Consider the following 21,491-nt stretch of genomic DNA (forward strand, 5'->3'; position numbering starts at 1 on the left):
AGTCATTCATCGATGCAAATGCCAGCCAAGACGTTGTCATAATGCATCTGTTTCCCTCTGTGAGCCCACCACTTGTCCATGGACAGCCAGAGGCACGTATTCTTTGGAGCCAAGCCTGCGCGGCGCCTTCTATCCACCAGAGAGCCAGCAGGACAGGTCATGAGGGAATGTGGCCATTTACGATGAAATAAATGTCACAATCGCCACATTCTCAGTCAATTCTAAAAGACAAATGTATTATTCAGAACATCAAAACAATGTCTTTCTTCCAGACTACAAAGGATTGCTTCTCAATGCCTTTTACATAAGAAAAAGAGTAACCGAAAAGTGAGAAATTATTGTGCCATTTGAAATTTTCTTCTAAAATGAGCATTTTTATCACGTTCCTATATTTATGTTAGATTATTCCATTTGAATTGCATAGAAAATGACCTAATTCATTACCATTAGAGTAAATGGAATAGGAGCCTGACAAAAAAAGCCCATTTTAGATAAAAATTTAGATGGCTCTTCATATATTGTACATATATTCTTCTCATTTTAAAAATAATTGTTTCCTGACTTTGACTACAAGTCATTTTCAGCTGAATGTGGTGAATAATAATAAACTGTATGTGACATTTAAGAAAAAAAAGAAAATGTATTCTCCTTTCTGGTCATTAGCCTGTAAATAATTTATGTGCAGACATTATTAGGCATAATATGCTTTTTTTTTTTGGTTAACACAAAACATTTGCACTATCTTTTGCAAGTTGCTTCTAAATGTAGCATCTGCTTTGTAAGGCATTAATGTAAATGTACATGCCACCACAATTTTTGGTAATGTTTTAAGTTAATTTTGACAAGCCAAACTAATCAAACCAATATTCTTTAGATTATTGGCCAACATAACTCATTAGGGTTTCCATAAGTTTTTACAGCAATCATTATTCAGATGGCACGCTAAATGATTTTGTGTCCCACCATAGTATAATAATGAGAGAATTAGAACCGAAATGAGATCATTTATTGCATTTATATCTTATTTTTTAATAATGCATTTCGATAATAAACAGAAATAAAAAATTAATAATAATAATAGCCTGATAATCCAGATGTACTTCTGTATATACAGTTTTAAGTGAATGTTTTCCATTTACTGTCTCACTTTGTCATAGATGTTTATTTTTTATTTTTTTTCTCTGCACCTTTCATGTTTATGTTTATAATATGCTACCTGTCTCTTTCTGAGATTGAATTATAAATTACTAGGATATATTTATAGAAAGCCATATCACAAATCTGTTAAAAAATCAAACACTGTCCAACAATGCCTTATATAGGCTAAGCCTACTGTTCTAGACATTGCGTTTTATAATTGTGTGTATACCATATTTAAAATCAAGATTTTTCTGGAGTTTGTGAACAGAGAAGACTCGTGTTTTGTTGTAGTTTGTTGTTTAGCTCACAATTCCTGGACAGTAATGATTCAACTCTGATCAAATTTTCTATGAATGACGTGGTAGAACTCCACTTCCCACAATGCATTGTGTAGAGGTGAAGCGGATGTTTATATTCCGCGTGAACGGTGAAGAATGTGCGAGTAATGACAGCAGCAGTGAGAGATGGATCGAGAACGCAGAACACACTCAGCACAAAACTCCAACACACCATTGATTCGTCTGTGAGTTGACATTGTTTTTAAGTCCTTCAGTGCAGTGTGGCATGACAGCCTGCGTTTTTATTTAGCCGATTCATAACCCAGCCTGATGAGCTATAGCTCAGCTCGCTAACAGTTCCTCTTTTCTGATAAACGTTACATTTTAAACGTTTCGATCAGATAAAAAGCCACATAAGGCTAAACGATATGGTGATGATAGAGCTAGCAGCCATCAGCAACAGCTTTCAGGCTAATATTACCGGGATAGTTCACAAAAAAATATGAAAATTCTGTCATTACAGGTTTTAAACAACATGTATATTTTTCTGAACTCTGACGTAAGCTAAATATAGTTTTTGAGTGAACTATCGCTTTAACTTGCTACATTTCTAGTTATTCATTGAATGGCTTTCACAATTTTTTTATTTACTGTTTGCCAGTAATAAGCATGATGTTAGTTTGTTGTTGTCTCAACTCTCAACCCACTAGAATATACTGTGGAAGTAACAGAAGAACACATTAACTGGAAAAAAATATTTGAAATCTCTCTCAACAGGAAGACTTATGACAGGAAGTTTTCTTTGTTAATTTCAATTCAATTCAAATCTATTTGTATAGTGCTTTTTACAATACAAATCGTTACAAAGCAACTTTACAGAAAATTAAGTTTCTATAATATTTAGTAGACTTTTTGGTTCATGGCAGATTTTTTGCAAGTTATGGAATACAGTTTATGATATATATTTCACACATTAAGACATGCTGTTTGCATGTCCTTGGATAAAATGAATATTCTGAGCCATATGCAAATTAAACTTAAAAAAAAAAAAAAATTCTTCCTCATTTTGGATAAAACAAGCCAAACAATCTGAACAGGAATACACTTACAAATGGATGTACAAGTGTCAGTGTTGTAAGAAACTGTAGTCTGCACCGACCCAGATTCCACTCTATAGAGTGGAAGTTTGATCATGCTCAATTCCCAAATTGGCTTAATTATTATAGAAGAGAAGAAAGTCAACAGTTTTGTTATTGCTGCACCATTTGGGATAATCACATCCTGAGCAAATGGTGACCAATTGTAAAATGGAAATAAGTGTGGGACACTGAGAACCATCTCAGACAGTGGGGTGTTGGAACTTCATTAACAAACAGATCACAGCTGTAATGATAGGAGCATCTTCATTTACATTAAGGGAAGTAAACTCTCTAATTGTATAAAAGGTTTGAGACTAGGATGTCCGGGGTTCATTCTGACTCCAGGCACAACAAGTACTTTGTCACTGCTAAGCTGCAATAAACATCCTCACTGAAATCTTCATAGCCCTCATAATTTTTTCTTATGTTGTTAATTTGTTATTATTTCTATTATTATTGCATTAATATTTTTAATTTATTTTTATATTTTTTAAGTTTTCACTTTAATTTTAGTTGCATTTTTAGTATTTTTATATGCTTTTTACTTTTTTTGTATCAAAATGTTTTTATGAATTTTTTTTTTCAGTTTTAATTTAAACTTAGTTAGTTGCCAAGGCAACAATTCTAATTTTCACTTAGTTTGTTTAATATATATGATTTAATTCATCAATATATTTTTAATTGTTTTGGCCGCTTTAGTTAACAATAATAACTTTGCTGTCAGTGCATTTATCTGTATTTGTTTTTCTGAGTAAATAATTTTTCCGAGATGCTTGGATTTAAACCAGAATGTTTCCTTTAGATTAGTTTAAAACATATAAGGTACTCTATGTATATTGTTCATAAACCCATTCTTATGTAAATTGTCATTGAATGTATTTATGAATAATATACAAGAACTTGTGTTTCATGAATGAAGCCCATTAAATTACTTCTCTTCCTTCATATGTCAGGGTTCTCACAGTCTTGTGTGATTTTGTTGTGTGTGTCTCTCTATAACCCACAGGTCATGCATGCAGTTTGGCCTATAGCCTGTACTGTGTAGAGCCTATCGTGCTGCAGTGCAGGGAAGAGAAAAGTACTTCCTGACTGAAACCCAGTCCTGCTGCTCCATGTTTCCTATGCTAACCCTTCTGAGCATGTTTTACTATATCTGTCTACGGCGGCGCTCCAGGAGCGGGACGCGGAGTGAGGCGTTGGGTAGCAGGCGGGCGGTCGAGCTGGGTCAGCGTTCGGCGCTGCCCGTCACCGTTGAGGTCGAGCAGTATGGCAAAGAGGTCCTGGACTTCAGTTCTCACTATGGCAGTGAGAACAGCATGTCCTATACCATGTGGAACCTGGCGGGAGTGCCTAACGTCTATCCCAGCTCAGGAGACTTCACCCAGACGGCTGTGTTTCGCACATACGGAAGCTGGTGGGAGCAGTGCATCAGCTCTGCTACCCCGTTCCGTCGTACACCGCCCAATTTCCACAGCTTGGACTACCTGGAACTGGCTTTTGAGGAGCCCGTCTATCCCACAGCTGTGGAGGTGCTGGAGACCTATCACCCCGGGGCCATTGTCAAGATCCTAGCATGCTCGCTCAACCCTTTCTCCCAGAATCCTCCAGCTGATGTGAGGTAAAATGTTATATGTGTGTGAGCAAATGACCTGAATTTGTAAGCAAAAGGTTGTAGGTTCTAATCCCACAAAATGTGATCCATGGCATTTAGCCCCAGGTCGCCCTGCCAGTTACTATAAGTTAGAGAAATCATCTTTTATATGTTTATTTATTATTATTAGAATATGTTGTCCATTTATTAGTCGTTAGGAGTCTATATATTTCTTGGATATATTTCACTCATTAAATGTTCACGTGTTTTTGCTTATTTTAACAAAATTCATTAATTCTAATTCATTGTAATGCATCAGTAGGACAATCAAATTTTTATTCCATAACTATGTAATTTAATAACCTATATTACTAAAATATATAATAACCAATATTATGTTTTTTTTATATATATTTTATAATTTTTTTTAAAATTAATCACATTTTGTTGCTTTGCAGCCTGAAATGAAGACTGGCACAATTTTTGTTTATTCCAGCTATATTTACTCAGTGCAACTTATAAAATCAAAGTGAAAGACGTAATGCAAACATGTTTGAAAAAATTAAAATACAAAATGCCATTGTTTGTGTTTGGAGTATGATCACGTTGTTGCATTTTTTGCAGGTGGGAGGTTCTGTGGGCAGGCAAGCCCAACAAATCTCTGACCCCTCAAGCTCGCCAGTTCTCCCCCAGCATCAGGCAGATCAGTTTTGCCAGCAACCTGCTGCGTCTGGAGGTGAACAGCACTCTTTTGGATTACTACACTGAGCTGGATGCAGTGATCCTGCGAGGTGTTCGGGAGAGACCCATTCTGGCCCTCTATAAGATCCCTGTCATTGACATTAATGATCTGAGTGACAGTGAAGAGGAGATCAGTGATGCGGGAGGCCTCTGCTGCAGGTCGGGTGGAGAAAACCGGCACAACATGGGGAATGGCTACTTTGATAGGCTCCCTTATGAGGTTAGCATTGGAACCTCTCACTGTAATTACCCATGATGATGCCTGTGAGCTTTGGAATGCTTAGGAATATGTAGTTGGTGCCATCTACATGATTAAAAAAATAGTATGTAGGCCAGATAGCAAAGATTGTTTGTGGGTAACAGCACCAGTTGGACCACACAATGTTGAAATCTTCTATGTACCAGATGGATATTGAAAAGGAATACTTGGGATTGTGTCTAGTTCCTCAAGCCCCAACTTTTGTGGTTGCAGTAGGTCTTTTTCAGATAATTAGAGACCATTTTATTGTAATTTAAAAATACCTTTCCGATTCATAACCCCTCATTACCAGCATGCAGCTCAGATCTCTTGTCCAAACCACTGCCAACCTCACAGTCTCGTTACAGCATACACGAAACATAATCTGGCCATTATCTGCTAACTGATATCCAGCTTCACACTTATACTATTGTTCACTCTTCCCAACAGTGCACGTAGCAAAAAACATTATCAGTGCCCTCACAAACGTCTTGAAAATCTTAGTGTCTCTGTCTTTACAAGTAACTATTTTGATACACAAGAAGAATATTTAGCATGCCATGTTTTGGTCTGAGGGTTGCTGTTTGTTTGTGCCACTTTAGCTAATCCAGCTGATTGTGAGTCATCTGCCGGTTCCGGACCTATGCCGATTGGCTCAGAGCTGCAAGCTCTTTCACAAACACTGCTGTGACCCTCTGCAGTACATCCAGCTCAGCCTGCAGCCGTACTGGGCCCGGCTCACAGACGCCTCTCTGAGCCACCTGCAGAGCCGCTGCACCCTCCTGCAGAGACTAAACATGTCTTGGACAGGCAACCGTGGAGCTGTGACGGCCGCTGGTTTCTGCAGGTAATGGCGAGAGTCTCTTATCCAGATATTTAAAGTGTTTTGATCTACCAAATGTGCCGTAATAGTCCCTCCATCTCTGTCTTTTTCCCTCAAGCTTTATGAAGGCCTGTGGGCTGAGTCTGGTGTGCTTGGAGCTGTCATGCTGTCATTTCCTGACTGAAGCATGTTTAGAAGTGATCGCCCAGACGTGTCAGTGCCTCCAGGAGCTCAATTTGGCTTCCTGTGACCGTCTCCAACCTCAGGCCTTCAATCTCATCGCAAAACTCCCTAATCTACGCAGGCTCGTGCTGTACCGCACAAAAGTTGAGGTGAGAGCAAGACAAGTAAAATTCAGATTCTCGTGTAAAAAGCTTTTGGGAAATATAGGTTATTGATCCAAACAAATCTTTAAACTTTTATGTATTTTTTATTTGTAATTACATTTCATTTGAATTTCAAATTTTGAACAAAAATTTACGTCATTACTATAGTTCCACAGTAATAGACAGGAAAATAATAATCTATTATGCACATTTCCTCAAATATGAGACAAATTCAAATTCTGCTGTAAAGCAGCATATAAATAACAGACAATGGTGTCATTATTCTATAATTCTGTTTTATGGAATTTTTGTCTACATAAAAGGTTTTTTTTCATCGGCTGAACAGTCCATTGAACACATTGTATGTCTGTCCTCAGCCTTGTTTTCATTCTTATCAAAAACTAAGGCTGTTTACATTAGTGCATTTTTGTTTTAAGACATAACTTTTGTTACAGTTAATGTTACGCCTGTCGTTTACACTACTCGCTGTTTTCGACCCTCAATAACGGAGACTTTCGAAAATGGTGCAGACTCATTTTAGTTTGAAATCTCTGGGGTTGCCTATAATTGTAAACGGACCAAAACTAAGACTTCTGAAAACGATGGTGTGGCTGCCCACATTTGCTCTGCGTATTCTTGACGACCGTGTAAACAATAACATCATGCTCATTGTAGTACCTGTATGAAAGGTCACTGTAACAAATGTTCGTAGGTCGGCAAGGAGGAGGCAGGAACCGGCGAAAATTTGAATAAAACTTTAATAATAAAACAAACACGAAACAGCGTGACAGCCCCTCGTGGATGACTGTCGCGCACAAAATGAACCAAAACACAAAATAAAGTCCAGGGTTTGGTCCTCTCTCATGTTGCACTGTTGTTACTGTTGAAACTGTGTTTCATTTTAAAACACATTTTTAAAATGAAAATGCACAAGTGTAAACGGCCTAAATATGGTTCTACCCTGACAAAAGGTTAATATGCAGCCAAATAGAAGGCAACAGTGTAGTTATGCAGATATTCAGCCAAGATAATTTGCCTTTTTTCAGTTGTGGGAGGGTCCACCGTGAGGCACAGCCAATCACAACATTTTATTTCCCTGCTGCAGAACAACAAACATAAATACACGAGAAACAGAAACTGTCCCTCTTCTCAGTTCCATACAGATTAGATGGACATTGTGTTTCTGTACCCCATTGTATACTTCAGTAATTGTATAATGCATAAATTGTGTGATGTTCTCTGTATTTCCTGCATCACATCTTTATGACTGTATCCATGATTAAAGTGAAAGATTTGGGTGGTGATAATGATGGTTTTTAACATCAAAGCTGAAAATGCTAATTACTGATCCATTAAATGTTGTGTTCCCCCCAAGGTTGTGTGCTTTATCATGCATATCCTTTGTTTATTTTACCATTGTTTTATACTAAATCATTAAAAAAGCAAGTTATCTTGGGAGTTGCTATTTTAAGCTGTTGTAGTTACCTGTCCTTCTAATTATACAGCATCAGACCTTGCATACTGGTATTTTCACCTTTAAATCAGTTCTTCATGGTGATACAGGCCCAAGTGTTCCTCTAATGTAGCGTCGTCCCATCCCTCTGTGTGTGGTTAACTGTGAATCAGCATTTGTATTTGTATTAGTGCCACATCCAACAGGTATAATGTTTCTGTAGTGATGGCGACGGCACATAAACATACTCTCGAACACACAGGCGGCAGGCTGTGTCTGTAGCAAACCCAACTCTCTGTCATCATAGTTCTAGGGAACCTAATGGTGTAAATAACAATGGAAATATACACCGAACTAGCTCAAAGAGAACTGTCAGTCTTCAGATGGTTGAGTTTCATTTCACAATGACTATATTCTCTTAGTGGTGCTCTCATGACACTTCAGCTTTTTAAATCAAAACAACCTCCCTTTTTTTTCTGTGAAACATCATATCACTCTACCTCCGATGCGAGTGTCAACCATGTGCACCAGACTGTGAGGTCATAAAATAGTTTTATTTTGACACATCTGTTTAGAAGAATATTGAATAGCGGAGTTAATTGTGTTGTCATCTATAATTTGTGATATCAAATGTGCATTTCTTTGTCTCCTGTAACTCCACTAGCATTTGAATGGAAGGTTATGTTATTCTCTCATTAGTGTTGTGTGTTAATCATCACTGTTTTCTCCATTTTATTTCTTTCCACATGCAGCAATCAGCCATATTGAGCATCCTCACATTCTGCCCAGAGCTCAGGCACCTTAACCTGGGAAGCTGTGTCATGGTGAGTCCACTGGACAGTGGAACTGATGTGTCGTAGGTTTATGGCTAAAGCCAAGTATGCAAATGACAATGGTATCCATTAAACATAATGGTCAACATAAAAAGGCTTTTGAAAATAATGTTTTGGCATTGTGAGAATAAAGTCTTCCTTGTGTCCACCTTATTTATATTTTGTAATAAAAGAGTTGGCATGACAATCTTTAACTTTGTTAAATGCGCAATGGTTCTTATTTTTAGTCCATTCTGGTTATTTTAGTATTATTATTATTTTTTAATTGGGGGCCAAGCCGTGAAAGTTTACAGTCGGTTTAGATTATTATTATTATTCTTACTGAATGGAAGTCAATGGCAGCCCTATGAAGTGAACATAGGAAAATATCTTTTAAATGATTTGAGATATCAGCAAAACATTTGGTAGTCTTCATCGTCATCGTGTCCTGAAGGTACCAGACTAAGTCTGAAGTTTTAACACCGTGCCACTTTGTGTTCCAGAGATTGGATTGTGTTCCATTGTCTGTTTTCTCTGTGTCATTAGTTCCTTGGTTCATGCCGATTTCGACAATATCTCATTTGTCATTTTCCGTGAATGTCCCTGTCTGCCATATTGAAATAAATGAAAAGCTTTTTTTCGGTACTCCTCCTACAAACTTTGTCGATTTTTTTACAAAATTTGCACAGGTTATATTTGGACCGAGCCGCACAAAAATGACTGAACAGATTTTTTAGATTCACTACTGTTCCCAAGAAATCCCTCTCTGAATTTGACCATGTCAAAGTTTGTGGTGTTATGCTAATTTCAGTAACATGCTAAGTAAGGCTGTTGTGTGTTCATTTTCACACTGAAAGCTGTCCTTAGCAGCAAAATTATTTAACATCAACTGAGTGGCACAAGTTGTGCACAAGTTGACATAAAGTGACCCTTCAGGTCTTGGGTTCGAGTCCTGTGTGGACCATGCCCAAACCACATTGTGTGAGATTTTGTGCCTTTTTAAGAAATAACTTTTTTAAATACAAAATTCTGTTTATTTACGTACAAATTATTTAACAATTTGAATTGCATGAAAGTCCACCTTCCCAGTAGCTTAACAAGATTCTCCAGATCCTGAGGTCATGGGTTTAAGTCCAATGTGTGTTAGCATTTTGAAATTGTTTTATGTTGTGGTTTTTCGATTTCTTTATTATCTGGGTGAGCAGTGTACTTATCTTTCTTCATTTTCTTTTAGAAATAAATATGGTTTTGTTCATTTTGTGTTCACCTGTACTGCCGACATTCTCTTCATGTTGTTTTTGCTCCTCCGGCTTTGCACTGCTTTTGCTGCCCATTTGGGGCTTGGCCCTGTATTGCTGCTTGCAGCTATATTTTATTTTTATAATCATAAACACAGTGATTTATACCACAAATAGTTTTACTGTTTAGTTCACTTTTTGCTTTTTGATATTCTAGATTATTACCTGTAGTGTATAATGAATTGAAAGTCTTGTAGTAAAAAATCTTACATCCACTTTAAAAAGAAGGTGTACAATATCAATTTATTTACATAATTGTATGACTTTATATAATTTGACTTTACTCTTGTCGTTTTTTTATTTGATCTCATTGATTATTGATCTCATAATGTTACACATTTATTCTCAAAACATGTATTTTTGAAATCTTGTTTTGAGAGTTTTAAAATGATTTTTTTGTTTGTTTGTTTGTTTTGTTTCAATATGGCACATTTTAGCTATTGTCACATACTATCCATACTAACCAGTATGCAAGATTAGTTTTAGTGTATCTCCTAATAGTAGTAATAATAATAATAATAATAATAATAATAATACATTGAAAATAGTGTATCAAATGGTGTACTATTTTTATTTTAAAGTAGGCATCCGTGCATGTTTATTGGGATATTATTGCCCACAACCCCTGATGCAAAAGATTATTTGCCTCAGAGTGCAATTTTATAATGTTATATACTCTGAAAAATATAGTTTCCAAAAGGAGATTTTCGCAACATTCCAGAGAAGAGCCATTTTGGATTCCCCAAAGAACCTTTCAGTAAAATTTCTTAAAATTATTTTTGCTTAGTGTAGAGAACATAAAAAAAACAATCTAAAGAAGATTTTCCTTTCCAAAGTGGCCTAATAAATTTTAATTTACCCTACTTGTATTTGGTATGTGGGATGCAAATCGGTATGTTCCATTTCAGCTGCAGGAGCATTGGTTTGTCTGTTCATCATCATATGGTCATAGAATAGCTTACAGTCTATTGTTACAGTTTATTGATGAGTGGTTCACTGTAGCTACATGGTGATTTCATCACAGATTGAGGACTATGATGTGGTTGCGAGCATGCTGAGTGCACGCTGCCATTCTCTGCGCTCCCTCGACCTGTGGCGCTGCAGGAACCTAAGTGAGCGCGGTCTGGCAGAGTTGGTTTCGGGTTGCAGGCTCCTGGAAGAGCTGGACCTGGGTTGGTGCTCCACGCTTCAGAGCAGCTCGGGCTGCTTCCAGCACTTGGCCCGCAGTTTGCCCCGCCTACGAAAGCTATTCCTAACTGCCAACCGCACCGTGTGCGACTCTGACCTGGAGGAGCTGGCCGCCAACTGCAGTGCCCTGGAGCACCTTGATATACTGGGTGAGATAATTATTATTATATATATATATATATATATTTAAAACTGATCTAAGATTTAAAGGAACACGCCACTTTTTTTGAAAACAGGCTCATTTTCCAGAGTTTTACTGTTTTCGAATCCATTCAGCCGATCTCTGGGTCTGGCGGTAGCACTTTTAACTTAGCTAACATAGATCATCAAATATGATTAGACCATTAGTATCTTGCTCAAAAATGACCAAAGAGTTTTAATATTTGTGCTATTTAAAACGTGACTCTTCTGTAGTTACATTGCATACCAAGAATGTCGGAAAATGAAAAGTTGTGATTTTCTAGGCTGATATGGCTAGGAACTATGCTCTCATTCTGGCGTAATACTCAAGGAACTTTGCTCCAGTACCAATGGGTGCATCAGGCACAATGATATTATTAGGACTATTTTCAGGTGTTGTGTAATATCACTGAGCCTGCTGCACTCATGGTGCGGCAGCAAAGTTCCTTGATTATTACACCGGAATGAGAGCATAGTTGGTTGGTCTTAGTACACAATGTAACTACAGAAGAGTCATGTTTCAAATAGGAAAAATATCTAAACTCTTTGGTCATTTTTAATTGAGATGCTAACGGTCTAATCCGATTCAATGATCTATGCTAAGCTAAGCTAAAATTGCTACAACCAGACCTTAGTTTAACTTTTGGAAAATTAGCAAAAATAGTGTTCCTTTGGGCATTCAAACCTGAAATACATTTTGGGTGAATTATTCCTTTAACCTATCTATAACTGTTGTTTTTCAGGCACACGGATGGTGAGCCCTGTCTCTCTCCGGAAATTACTGCAGTGTTGTCCTCAGCTAAAGCTGTTGGATGTGTCCTTTTGCTCACAGATCGACTCTCGCTTCATCCAGGAGCTCAGTGGCCTTTTCACAAATGTGTCCATCAAGAAGAGTTTCACTCAGTAAAACTTGATGGGTCCAGAGCAGGAGCAGCATTACAGGATGGTCTTAAGACCCTGGGGAGAAGGGTGGCACATGGTGCTGTGAACTTGCTGCCTTGAACTGAATGGAGCTGTGAACCGCTGGTTCATAGAGGTTATAGATGTTTCACTCGCTCTTAGTTTGAATGGTCTCACTATGTATTGAATCTCTTTTGAATCTTTCATCAGACCTCAGTTTCTGATATTAATCTCAGGGTTTTAATTTTGTCTTCAGAGAGAGACGTTTGTAGTATGCTGAACTACAGCCGAATGGTTTCGTTTTAAACGTACTTATTCAAGTGTTTCAGTACAAATGTTTAATTTGCTTTGTTAAATGTTGTCAAATCAATGTTAAATGTTGTGAAAAAGTGTAATCAATTATTTATTGATTGACTATAAATTCAGGGCCACGTTGACTTGAATCGTGGGCACAGAAATCTTTTGTGGCAATACCTTGTTTGGGTGAAACTTTGCCCATATCTTTAGTCAATCATGTTATGCACATGTACAAAATAGGGCAAATACCAAAATATAAGCTTTTCTATAGGCTATTGCAAAACTTGACGTTTCTTTTTACAAATGCGCATGCTATCCGGTAGATGACATATCCTTGTGCCTTAGTTTTAAAGAGAGATGTGATTTCTTTGTTTGCTGGTCGTCTATATTGTGCTAGGCTAAATTGTGATTTGCCAAAATCACCCTAAACCAAAGGGTCTTTTTCTTAATACACTTTCATTTAGAAAAACACAGATGGCAATGTACTTTATTATTTAAAGGTGTACAACTATTCAAGTCAAAACAAGGATTAAGGATAAAATGTTTAGTGCTTTTAGTAATATAAGTTTTTTTTAAGTGCCATATATATATATATATATATATATATATATATATATATATATATATATATATATACACAAGGTTTTCAATTTGACTTGTGCTTTACTAACAGTATAAAAAGCACACCCTGTAAACAAACTCTAAAGTTAATTAAAAGCAACGTAATGTTAAATAGATTGTATTTATGTTAAATTGTACAGTAGCTACAGTGAATTACTTGTTGTCATTTTGGATATTGTATTAAATCTGTGCCATTTGGAAACAGGAGGCATCATGTCAGATCTGAGAGTGACAGTCGAGGTCTTGGTTCAATAAAGTGAGGCTTGATATTTTGTGTGCTTGACTTTTTTGTGATTGTTCAATTATAAAATAATTTATCTTATCACTAGCGCTAAATCCCACATATTATGTTTGGCAGGTAGTTGGTCTACTCTATAGTATTCCCACCCATGAGATTCATTAATTTGGTCAAGCTGAAAGTCAGAAACTTCCCTGGACTTAATCCCTCTGAGTTTAACGGTGTATTAATAATGCATCTGGCAGTGACAGTCTCATTGGACTAACAGCGATGTAATGAATTGTTTATGTCTACTTTAATGATGGACTGAGGAGCTCTAACGTGCCCTGAGGAGCTAGAGGGATGCAGTTAATTAGACGAAACGATTTCTTGATTTCTATACAGAAAACTGTCATTACAACCCTGTAAATAGATCAACAGCAGAAAGCATAATAACACTGTCTGCATTTGCTTACAGACCCTGTAATTTAGAAGTGGCACTGCACTCCTGCTACTATGGTTTTAGCATCAATATGCATTTGACCTTTTCTCTGTTTCATACCTTTTGTAACAGAATCTAGTTTGAGGAATCTTATTAATGCCTCACATATGCATATGTTTCCTGATATAAAAAAGTTTAAACAAAAGAAAGCCTAAATATTTAAACATGTAATGCATAACTTTGCAGTTAGTTTTAACCCTGTGTATTATTTTCAGAAAGTGAATTTTCTAATATAAAATATGTATATACATATACACACATACATACATATATATATATATATATATATATATATATATATATATATATATATATATATATATATGCAATATACTACAGGTTGTGCTCTACAGGTTACCTCTATATTCATATTAATTTCTAATTGTTCATTTATATAATTATAAAAGCAAGAAAATTTAAATACAATATACACAATAATTGTTTGAGAAAAAAAAATTACCAACAGGATTCTTTAGAAAATGCAAGAGCTCCCATGCAGCTTAATATAATTTGATAATAAAATTAAAATAATTTTCTTTATAGTTAAAGTAGACTTTATGAAAGGTGTTTTTATTATTATTATTATTATTTATAAAAGATAAGCTGGACATTTAAAATACTGTATTCAAAATACAATTTCATAATCATAGTTCTGAAAGAAAATTAAAAGTTGAGAAAATTCTCAAACGCTTCTAGTATTTTCAACCAGAATAGCTTATGTTTTGTGGGGAACCCAGGATTAATTATGGTTCATCATGATCCGTGGTATATATAACATTAAACTGTGCAAATAAACATGGAAGCATATTGAAATCAGAGAGCACCGAAGAAAACCGCGGAATGATGATACAAGTCACCATGTGCTGCTGTTGTTACGGTCAATGTTGCTTTAGGTGACTTAGAATAAAACCTCACTAGATGGCACTAGAGGATAAGGATGACCGTTTCACACGCTATTAATACAGAAGCTCAGTTCTTGACAAAACATCCCGTTTTCCCAAATATGGAGAAAATGTTATCACTTGTAAACTATTTTAACTAGTCTAGTTGTAATGTATCTATAATTTATCTATTTTTTTAATGGGAAATGTACTGGGATTTGCACGATTCACTTATTACAAACCTTCCAAGCAAGCACCACGAAAAACATGTTAAAACAACTTCAAAAATTCAATTCAGTTCACTTACATTAATCGACACAATTATGAAAGCTATTACGAAGACGACATGATGTTTCACATTATCAGTAAAATAGATTTTTGTGGTTTATTGTTGTCAAAATTATATTAAGATTTAAATGACTCCAAACTTATTAACTTTATTGCAAAACACTGGAAATAAATGAATGGCACAATAGAAGGCCTGTACTGAGGCCCACGTTTTGATGCCACAAACTAAGCGACACCTAATAGCAGGCTACTTCATTTATAACTGGTACTTTACAAAATCTACGAAATTGAAATCGAACTAGTTTAGATGTTATATATATATATATATATATATATATATATATATATATATATATATATATATATATATATATATATATATATATATATATATATAGCCTATATTACATGAGATTGTTGTTGCTTACTAATTTAACGCTCTAAAGTTCATTTGAGATTGGGCTGACATATCAAACCATTTGAACGTACAGTGCAGTTTTGCTAGTTCTGTTTCACATTTTAAAATTTCGTTTAAAAACTTGATCGAGACGTCAATAAATAAAAGCGTTGTCCGCATATTGTTTACTACCGACGACATAAAATGTTAGGTTTGAAAACAATAATAGGCTAAATAAAAACATCATATACTACGAAATCAAATTTCTATCACAACCTCTGCGCATTTTATTATACCCACAAAATCATCCAGTTCAACGTTTGATGGAGTCTTTCTGACAAGAGTAAATAAACCACAAATAAATAGCTCCCACAGTATCTGTAGAATTACATGACAGTTTGATCAGTTAATCTATGTAAAATGTTGCATTTGAAAAACAAAAAAAATAGAACAATAATAACAGATGTCCCTGGAATTTCTATGGAATAGATTTACAACATATGAATTAAAATATAAGCAAAATAATACAATAAGAAAATAATAATAATAATAATAATAATAATAATTTCTGATTGTTGTATTGTATTTACACATAGTGACGTATAGCAAGCCCATGGGAGAAATCTTCCCATTTTTCCAATCTTCCAGTGTTTACATTTTCAGTAAATCAACACTGCTTCGTGTCCCTATAAATGCGAACCGGAACAAACTAAATTAGGAACTATAAAGCATTAAAAAAAATTAAATAAAAAAAAAAAAAAAAAAAACAGAACAAACCCAGTTACATCCAAAGTCCAAATATCATTTTACTGTATAGCTCTGATGTTGAGTGAACGTGGAGAATATTTAATAATAATAGCTTAATAATAATAATAATAGTGCTCGTGTTTTTAATTTATATGCCTGATAAATGATGGAAATACAAAATACACAAAAACGCTGTCATGTGAAACAATGAAGTATCGTTTGACTTTAAATGAAATGAACACTGCAGGTCACATCACTTGCTTTTCTCATTCACCACGATACTGTGTAAATAATCTCTATTTCAAAATAATTTAAAAAGACGTTCAAATGTTTGAGATATATCATATTGAATTCATTGGGTAGAAAATAGTGCTAACACTGTTTACTATACATAACCATATAGTAAAGTCAGCTCAAAATTTATAAAAAAAAAAAAAAAAAGCAGCTGAATGTGGGTTAAAAAGGAACTGACTTCCGTAGGAGATAGCACGCAATATTCGGCTGACTATAAATATAAAGGCAAACTATACCGAGACTCTAATGTTAAACAAATTAGACAAACATAAAATAAACAAAACCTCTAAAATATTTTCCAAAATCTAAATAATACGAAAAAGTGCTCATGTGAGAGAATAACGTAGCTATGTTCTTTGAAAATTATACAATATTTACAGCACTGTGTGGAGTCCTGTGAAACAATTGTATTTTATGGTAATATGACTAGATCGAAGGAAATGCCAGGTCTCTATCGCTAGCCCTTCGGTGACGTGTCTGCAGCTCAATGCTGGAAGTTTCTTTTTATTTCTTTTCAATTTAGACCAATACGTATTGATAAAACAAAAGCAAGTGGCCAAAATCAATTGGGTGAGACTAATTTCTTGGCGCCAAGACTACAACATCTGTTTAGTGTGACCTTGCATCTCACTGTGTCTCTAGAACTGAAACATAACCATGCTGTATTTAAATACCAATAATAATAATAATTTTAAATGCCTTTAGATCCCAAGAAAATTGGAGAATACTGTGTGGATGCATGTCACACTGATGTTGTTGTTGTTTTTTCAGTCGAATCGATGTTCACCCTCAGTCGCCCACAACAAAAGTAAAAATGGCGTGTACTTGTCAAATGCTGCAGCACTAGTCACTTTTCAGTCTAATCTCACAAAATAAGAATGCAGTGAATGGGTCTAGATGTAAACAACTGGCTATGGGACACCCATGCTCGCGTTTGAGTAGGACATTTTCGCTCGTCTCAAAGTGTTTGATAAATAGTAGGGTTACACCTTAAAACTGCGTCTTTTCACAGTGCTGGGTATTCACAGAACAACCGTTCTCTTTGCTCGCGCGGGGAACGCACGGTCCCCTCTGTTGCAGCAATACGGATTTTGAGTAACATTGAAGACGGATAAAATCTGCTCTCCCGCCTCAGTAGTCTAAACCGCTGCTGCTTTCACTTTGGATGGCTCCAATGTGAACATAATTATAAATGAAGACTGAGGCAGTCAATATGATAAGATATGTCCTTGATTTTGTATTGTTTTTGTCTTTTCTCACTGAACTGGCGTCTGAACCCCGTGATGCGGCGGCGTGTCTCCGTATACGTCCTCGGTACCCGGTAGAGGTCCGCCGGGAGGAGTCATCCGTTTCTCTTTCTGTCTTCTGTTACAAAACCAAACCCTCACTACCTCTTTTTCCAATTGCAAACTGTCTGCCAGCGAAGTAATTTCCGAGGCGGCTGGCTTTGGGCACTTAAGGAAATGGCTCTCCAAAGCCCCTTTGACGCTTACCTCGATGGAAGTCCTCTTTTTCCGTTTCCTGCCCTGCGCAGCAATCTTGTCCAAGCTCGTGGGGCTGCCAGATGTGGAGTCTGCCTCCTCCAACCACTTGTTCAACAAAGGCTTGAGCTTGCACATGTTTTTGAAGCTGAGTTGCAGGGCCTCAAACCTGCATATCGTGGTCTGCGAAAACACATTTCCATAGAGCGTTCCCAAAGCTAGTCCGACGTCCGCCTGCGTGAAGCCCAGCTTGATCCTCCGCTGCTTGAACTGTTTCGCAAACTGCTCCAAGTCGTCCGAGGTCGGCGTGTCCTCGTCCGAGTGGTCGTGGTGATTCTGGTGCGACTGGTGTTGGTGCTGGGACGGTGGATGGCCGTGGTCGCTGAGATGCGGGCTGTGGTGGTCCTCGTGCGCGTCGCGCATGCTGTGGTGGTGGATGCCCTGGCCGCTACCCGGGATGAGACCGTTCAAGCTAAAACTGGGCTGCGAGTAAATAAGGCTCTGTCCGTTCGAGGTGGCCATGCTGGGGATGTGAGCTGCCGTCGTTGTTCTCCATGCCCTTGAATCGTGATGGTTCCCGAGTGTCTGATGTACCAGATGGGGTGGCCGCGACTGATGCTGTAAATTACTGGAATTGTGCATCTCGTCCCGGGGGCTCTGCACCGCTGGCTTGATGTCCTGCTCGCCGAGGGGACTGGACGACCACGGAACTCCTTCTCCGTGTGACAAGGCTGTTATCCACTGGTGCGCGTGGCTGAGCGGGTGACTGTTGCTCTGCAGCGAGTAGTCACTCTGCAACAGGGTTTGCGCGTCCCTGTAAGCCGTGGCTTGCTGCATGCTCCCAGGCTCCGAGTGTACAATAGATGGGCTGGAGGTGAGGATATTGTAATGATTGGATGCTGTAGTCGCCATGACTCTCGGAGCCGGACTGATCGCTCCTATTAAAGGAACCTTGCATTTGACAGTTACTCTTTTGCCACAGGCGTCTCCCAGGCTCTTTGCCAACTGGACGCAGCGGCGCGCACCTGAGCTCCGCCCCGCGACGACACTCATTGGGTGGAAAGGGATGATGGATGCGTTTTTTGGAGGCAGATTTCATTTCATTGGATGCTGGAAAGTCTTAACAAACGCTGCCTCTTTCCCTCAAAAGAACTCAGTGTCCCGGAGCACCTCTGAAATGTGAGGGACCGACGGGCCATCAAGACCGGAGCGAAGAACATCAAAGGTTATGATTTTTATAACTTGGAGATAAATTAATTTCAGACTTGTCTGTTGTGGAATTTGCGATTTTGTGTGTATGTATGTATGCTATGTGTCTTATTTAATGGAATTCATGCAATAAATGAAAACAGTTTTATATGATGTCATTTCATATATTTATTGATTACAGGTTCTGGGTTTCATTTGTCAAACAAGGGAAGCTATCTAATTTATCTAGCGTGATGTTAACTGGCCTAACTATAAAGGAGTATTTGGACAACTTTGCGGACTTATCGGATAATTAAATGAAAGTGTATTAAAGAAACTATCCCCCCCCCCATCTTTAGACCAGATAATAACTAATTTTTTTAAAATATCGTTTGTCTCATTCAGGTGTTTGATTTTGAAGAACTGTCACAAACAAGCAAACCAGGGTTTTCATGAATAGCTACGTTTGCTGGCCATCACAGGCAATAACTCTACAACTTTACAATAATCTAAAGCAGATTCGTGTTAGAATAAAAAAAAATAACTTTACAAAAAAAGACCCCCCCCCCCCCCTACAGAAAACGAAGCACAAACATTTATTTTGAGCAGATATTTCATTTAAAATTTTAACATTTATTGTAATGTAAATAGGCTTGCCTATTAATGCACTTTACATCAGTTTTAAAGTGATACTAAGAAAGAGAAACATGATGTTATATTATGTTGTCATTTTTCTCTTTCAGAAATAAAGAGCAGAAAATATGTTGGTTGTATATATAAATTGTACTTTAACATCTCAGTAAAGCATAAACAAATAAAAGCAGATATAAGTGTAGGACGCATATTAAAAAGTGAGTAAAAGACAGAGTCAGTTAATAAATAGGCTAATTAAAATGAAATAAAAAATAAAACAAAACAGGCTTCCGTTTTTTTGACCGAAAGAAGGTAAAACCCTTTTTAGGTTTAAATTGCGTGCACCTTATCTGATCTCAGATAAAACAGAAATGCCGATTTGATTAAAAGAGAAGTTAAAATTCACAGACAGAAGCACATGCTTAAATAGTGGCTCTCTGAAACATAACTTTATTAGGCGTTAAGTGCAATATTTTACTTTATCTCATTTAATTACAGATATAAATTTAAAAACAACTATTACTCCAAAGGTGGCAAAACTTGTCTTTGAATTAAAAACTGCCTTATAAATCTTAAAAAAATAGCCTATCTATTTTTTTTTTCCTCTGGGTTTGCACGGTGTACAAGTCAAAGGAATATTTCAGAGGGAAAACAGTGGGCCGTTTGGGACCGCAGGTGTCTAAAGCTGACCAGCTGGCTTCTCTGTGAGCCTCTGTAAAGAAAAGCACACGACATTGTCCGAGGAGGGGGACATTTTTTCAGCAGCGCTGCTGGTTGCTATAGAGAGCAGTAAATTAAACAACGCCTCACACGTCACAGTATCGCCTCCTCTGGAAGGCCCTACGTAAATCAGAATGGATAATGGACAAAAGACAAAAAGAAACACGAAAGCCAGAGAGAGAGAGAGATCATCTGATTTTAAGGAACTGTTTAAAGGTAGTAAATAAAGTGTAATTTGCACAACTAATGAACTTTGTAGCAGGATGTAAAGAACCATCCAATTACGCATCACTGAACAACAGCCTAGCCTACATAATAAAACAAGGTAGAAATACCAATAAAGTTAACAATTTACTCCTTCAACAACAGTAGTTTAGCCTATATCAATAATAATAATAATAATAATATTTTAATTGCTATTGAGAGAAGAACATCATTAGTATGTGTCCTGATTCATCCTGTAGCTCAATTGGTAGAGCATTGCGCTCTCAAGCGTAATGTTGGGGGTTTGATTCCTCGGGAACACGTGATAGGTAAAAAATTGATAGCCTGAATGCACTGTAAAGTCGCTTTGGATAAGAGCGTCTGCTAAATGCATTAATTTAATGAAATGCCAGGAAAAAAGTTTTTTGTGTGTGTGATTATTTTATTTGTTTCCAGAATTGAGGGCCTTTAAGCCTTAAATTCTTGCTGTAGGCTACAGTGTGGTTTCTATGACTAAGTTTAAAATGTTTATATATATATATATATATATATATATATATAAAACAGTGGAAGAAGCAAAAGAGGTATAGATTAAAAAAAAAAAAAAGTAGGCTTCTGTATATAAAAAAAAAAAAAATCATCCTGAGGCAGCCACTAAACAGTTAACAGGTAATATGGTATAATTGGGGGTTAAAGGGCGTTCCAAAACTGTAACGAAGAAAACAGAAAACTTTAAAGACACGTTACGGATTAATCTCGTAATAATGAAGATCATTGTGGCGTAACAATGAAATCACCCAAATCAAAAGAACATTTATGGCAATTAAGGTTGTAATTCAGAGAATTACCACAACGCCACAGAAGCTTAAATAGTCGTGTTGGGAGAAAACCAAAGCACATTACTTTAATGGTAT

The 21,491-nt window shown here is 36.7% G+C and overlaps 2 protein-coding genes across 2 annotated transcripts; one reads left to right on the forward strand and one right to left on the reverse strand.

Annotated features, from left to right (window-relative positions):
- The first annotated feature begins 1,548 nt into the window (after positions 1-1,548).
- LOC113080141 (F-box/LRR-repeat protein 4-like) lies at positions 1,549-13,294 on the forward strand. Its single transcript, XM_026252363.1, has 8 exons — positions 1,549-1,663; positions 3,564-4,175; positions 4,773-5,109; positions 5,730-5,974; positions 6,069-6,282; positions 8,482-8,553; positions 10,864-11,176; positions 11,951-13,294. Exons 2-8 carry the CDS (start codon positions 3,670-3,672, stop codon positions 12,112-12,114), a joined length of 1,851 nt encoding a protein of 616 aa, XP_026108148.1. The 5' UTR covers positions 1,549-1,663; positions 3,564-3,669; the 3' UTR covers positions 12,115-13,294.
- A 2,034-nt stretch (positions 13,295-15,328) lies between these two features.
- Positions 15,329-19,378, reverse strand: LOC113080142 (POU domain, class 3, transcription factor 2-like). The gene has a single exon (XM_026252364.1). The coding sequence runs from the start codon at positions 18,883-18,885 to the stop codon at positions 17,608-17,610; it is 1,278 nt and encodes a 425-aa protein (XP_026108149.1). The 5' UTR covers positions 18,886-19,378; the 3' UTR covers positions 15,329-17,607.
- Between the last annotated feature and the right edge of the window lie 2,113 nt (positions 19,379-21,491).

The sequence above is a fragment of the Carassius auratus genome, unplaced genomic scaffold (genome assembly GCF_003368295.1).
Source record: "Carassius auratus strain Wakin unplaced genomic scaffold, ASM336829v1 scaf_tig00030280, whole genome shotgun sequence".
In the NCBI taxonomy this organism is placed as follows: domain Eukaryota; kingdom Metazoa; phylum Chordata; class Actinopteri; order Cypriniformes; family Cyprinidae; genus Carassius; species Carassius auratus.

What these genes read in the sequence shown, in the direction of transcription:
- LOC113080141 (XM_026252363.1), top strand. Translation starts at nt 3,670, where the DNA reads ATGTTTCCTATGCTAACCCTTCTGAGCATGTTTTACTATATCTGTCTA. An exon ending in ACGGCCGCTGGTTTCTGCAG is followed by an intron (nt 5,975 to 6,068) that starts GTAATGGCGAGA and finishes TTTTCCCTCAAG; the next exon opens with CTTTATGAAGGCCTGTGGGC. An exon ending in ACCTGGGAAGCTGTGTCATG is followed by an intron (nt 8,554 to 10,863) that starts GTGAGTCCACTG and finishes ATTTCATCACAG; the next exon opens with ATTGAGGACTATGATGTGGT.
- LOC113080142 (XM_026252364.1), bottom strand. Translation starts at nt 18,885, where the DNA reads ATGAGTGTCGTCGCGGGGCGGAGCTCAGGTGCGCGCCGCTGCGTCCAG.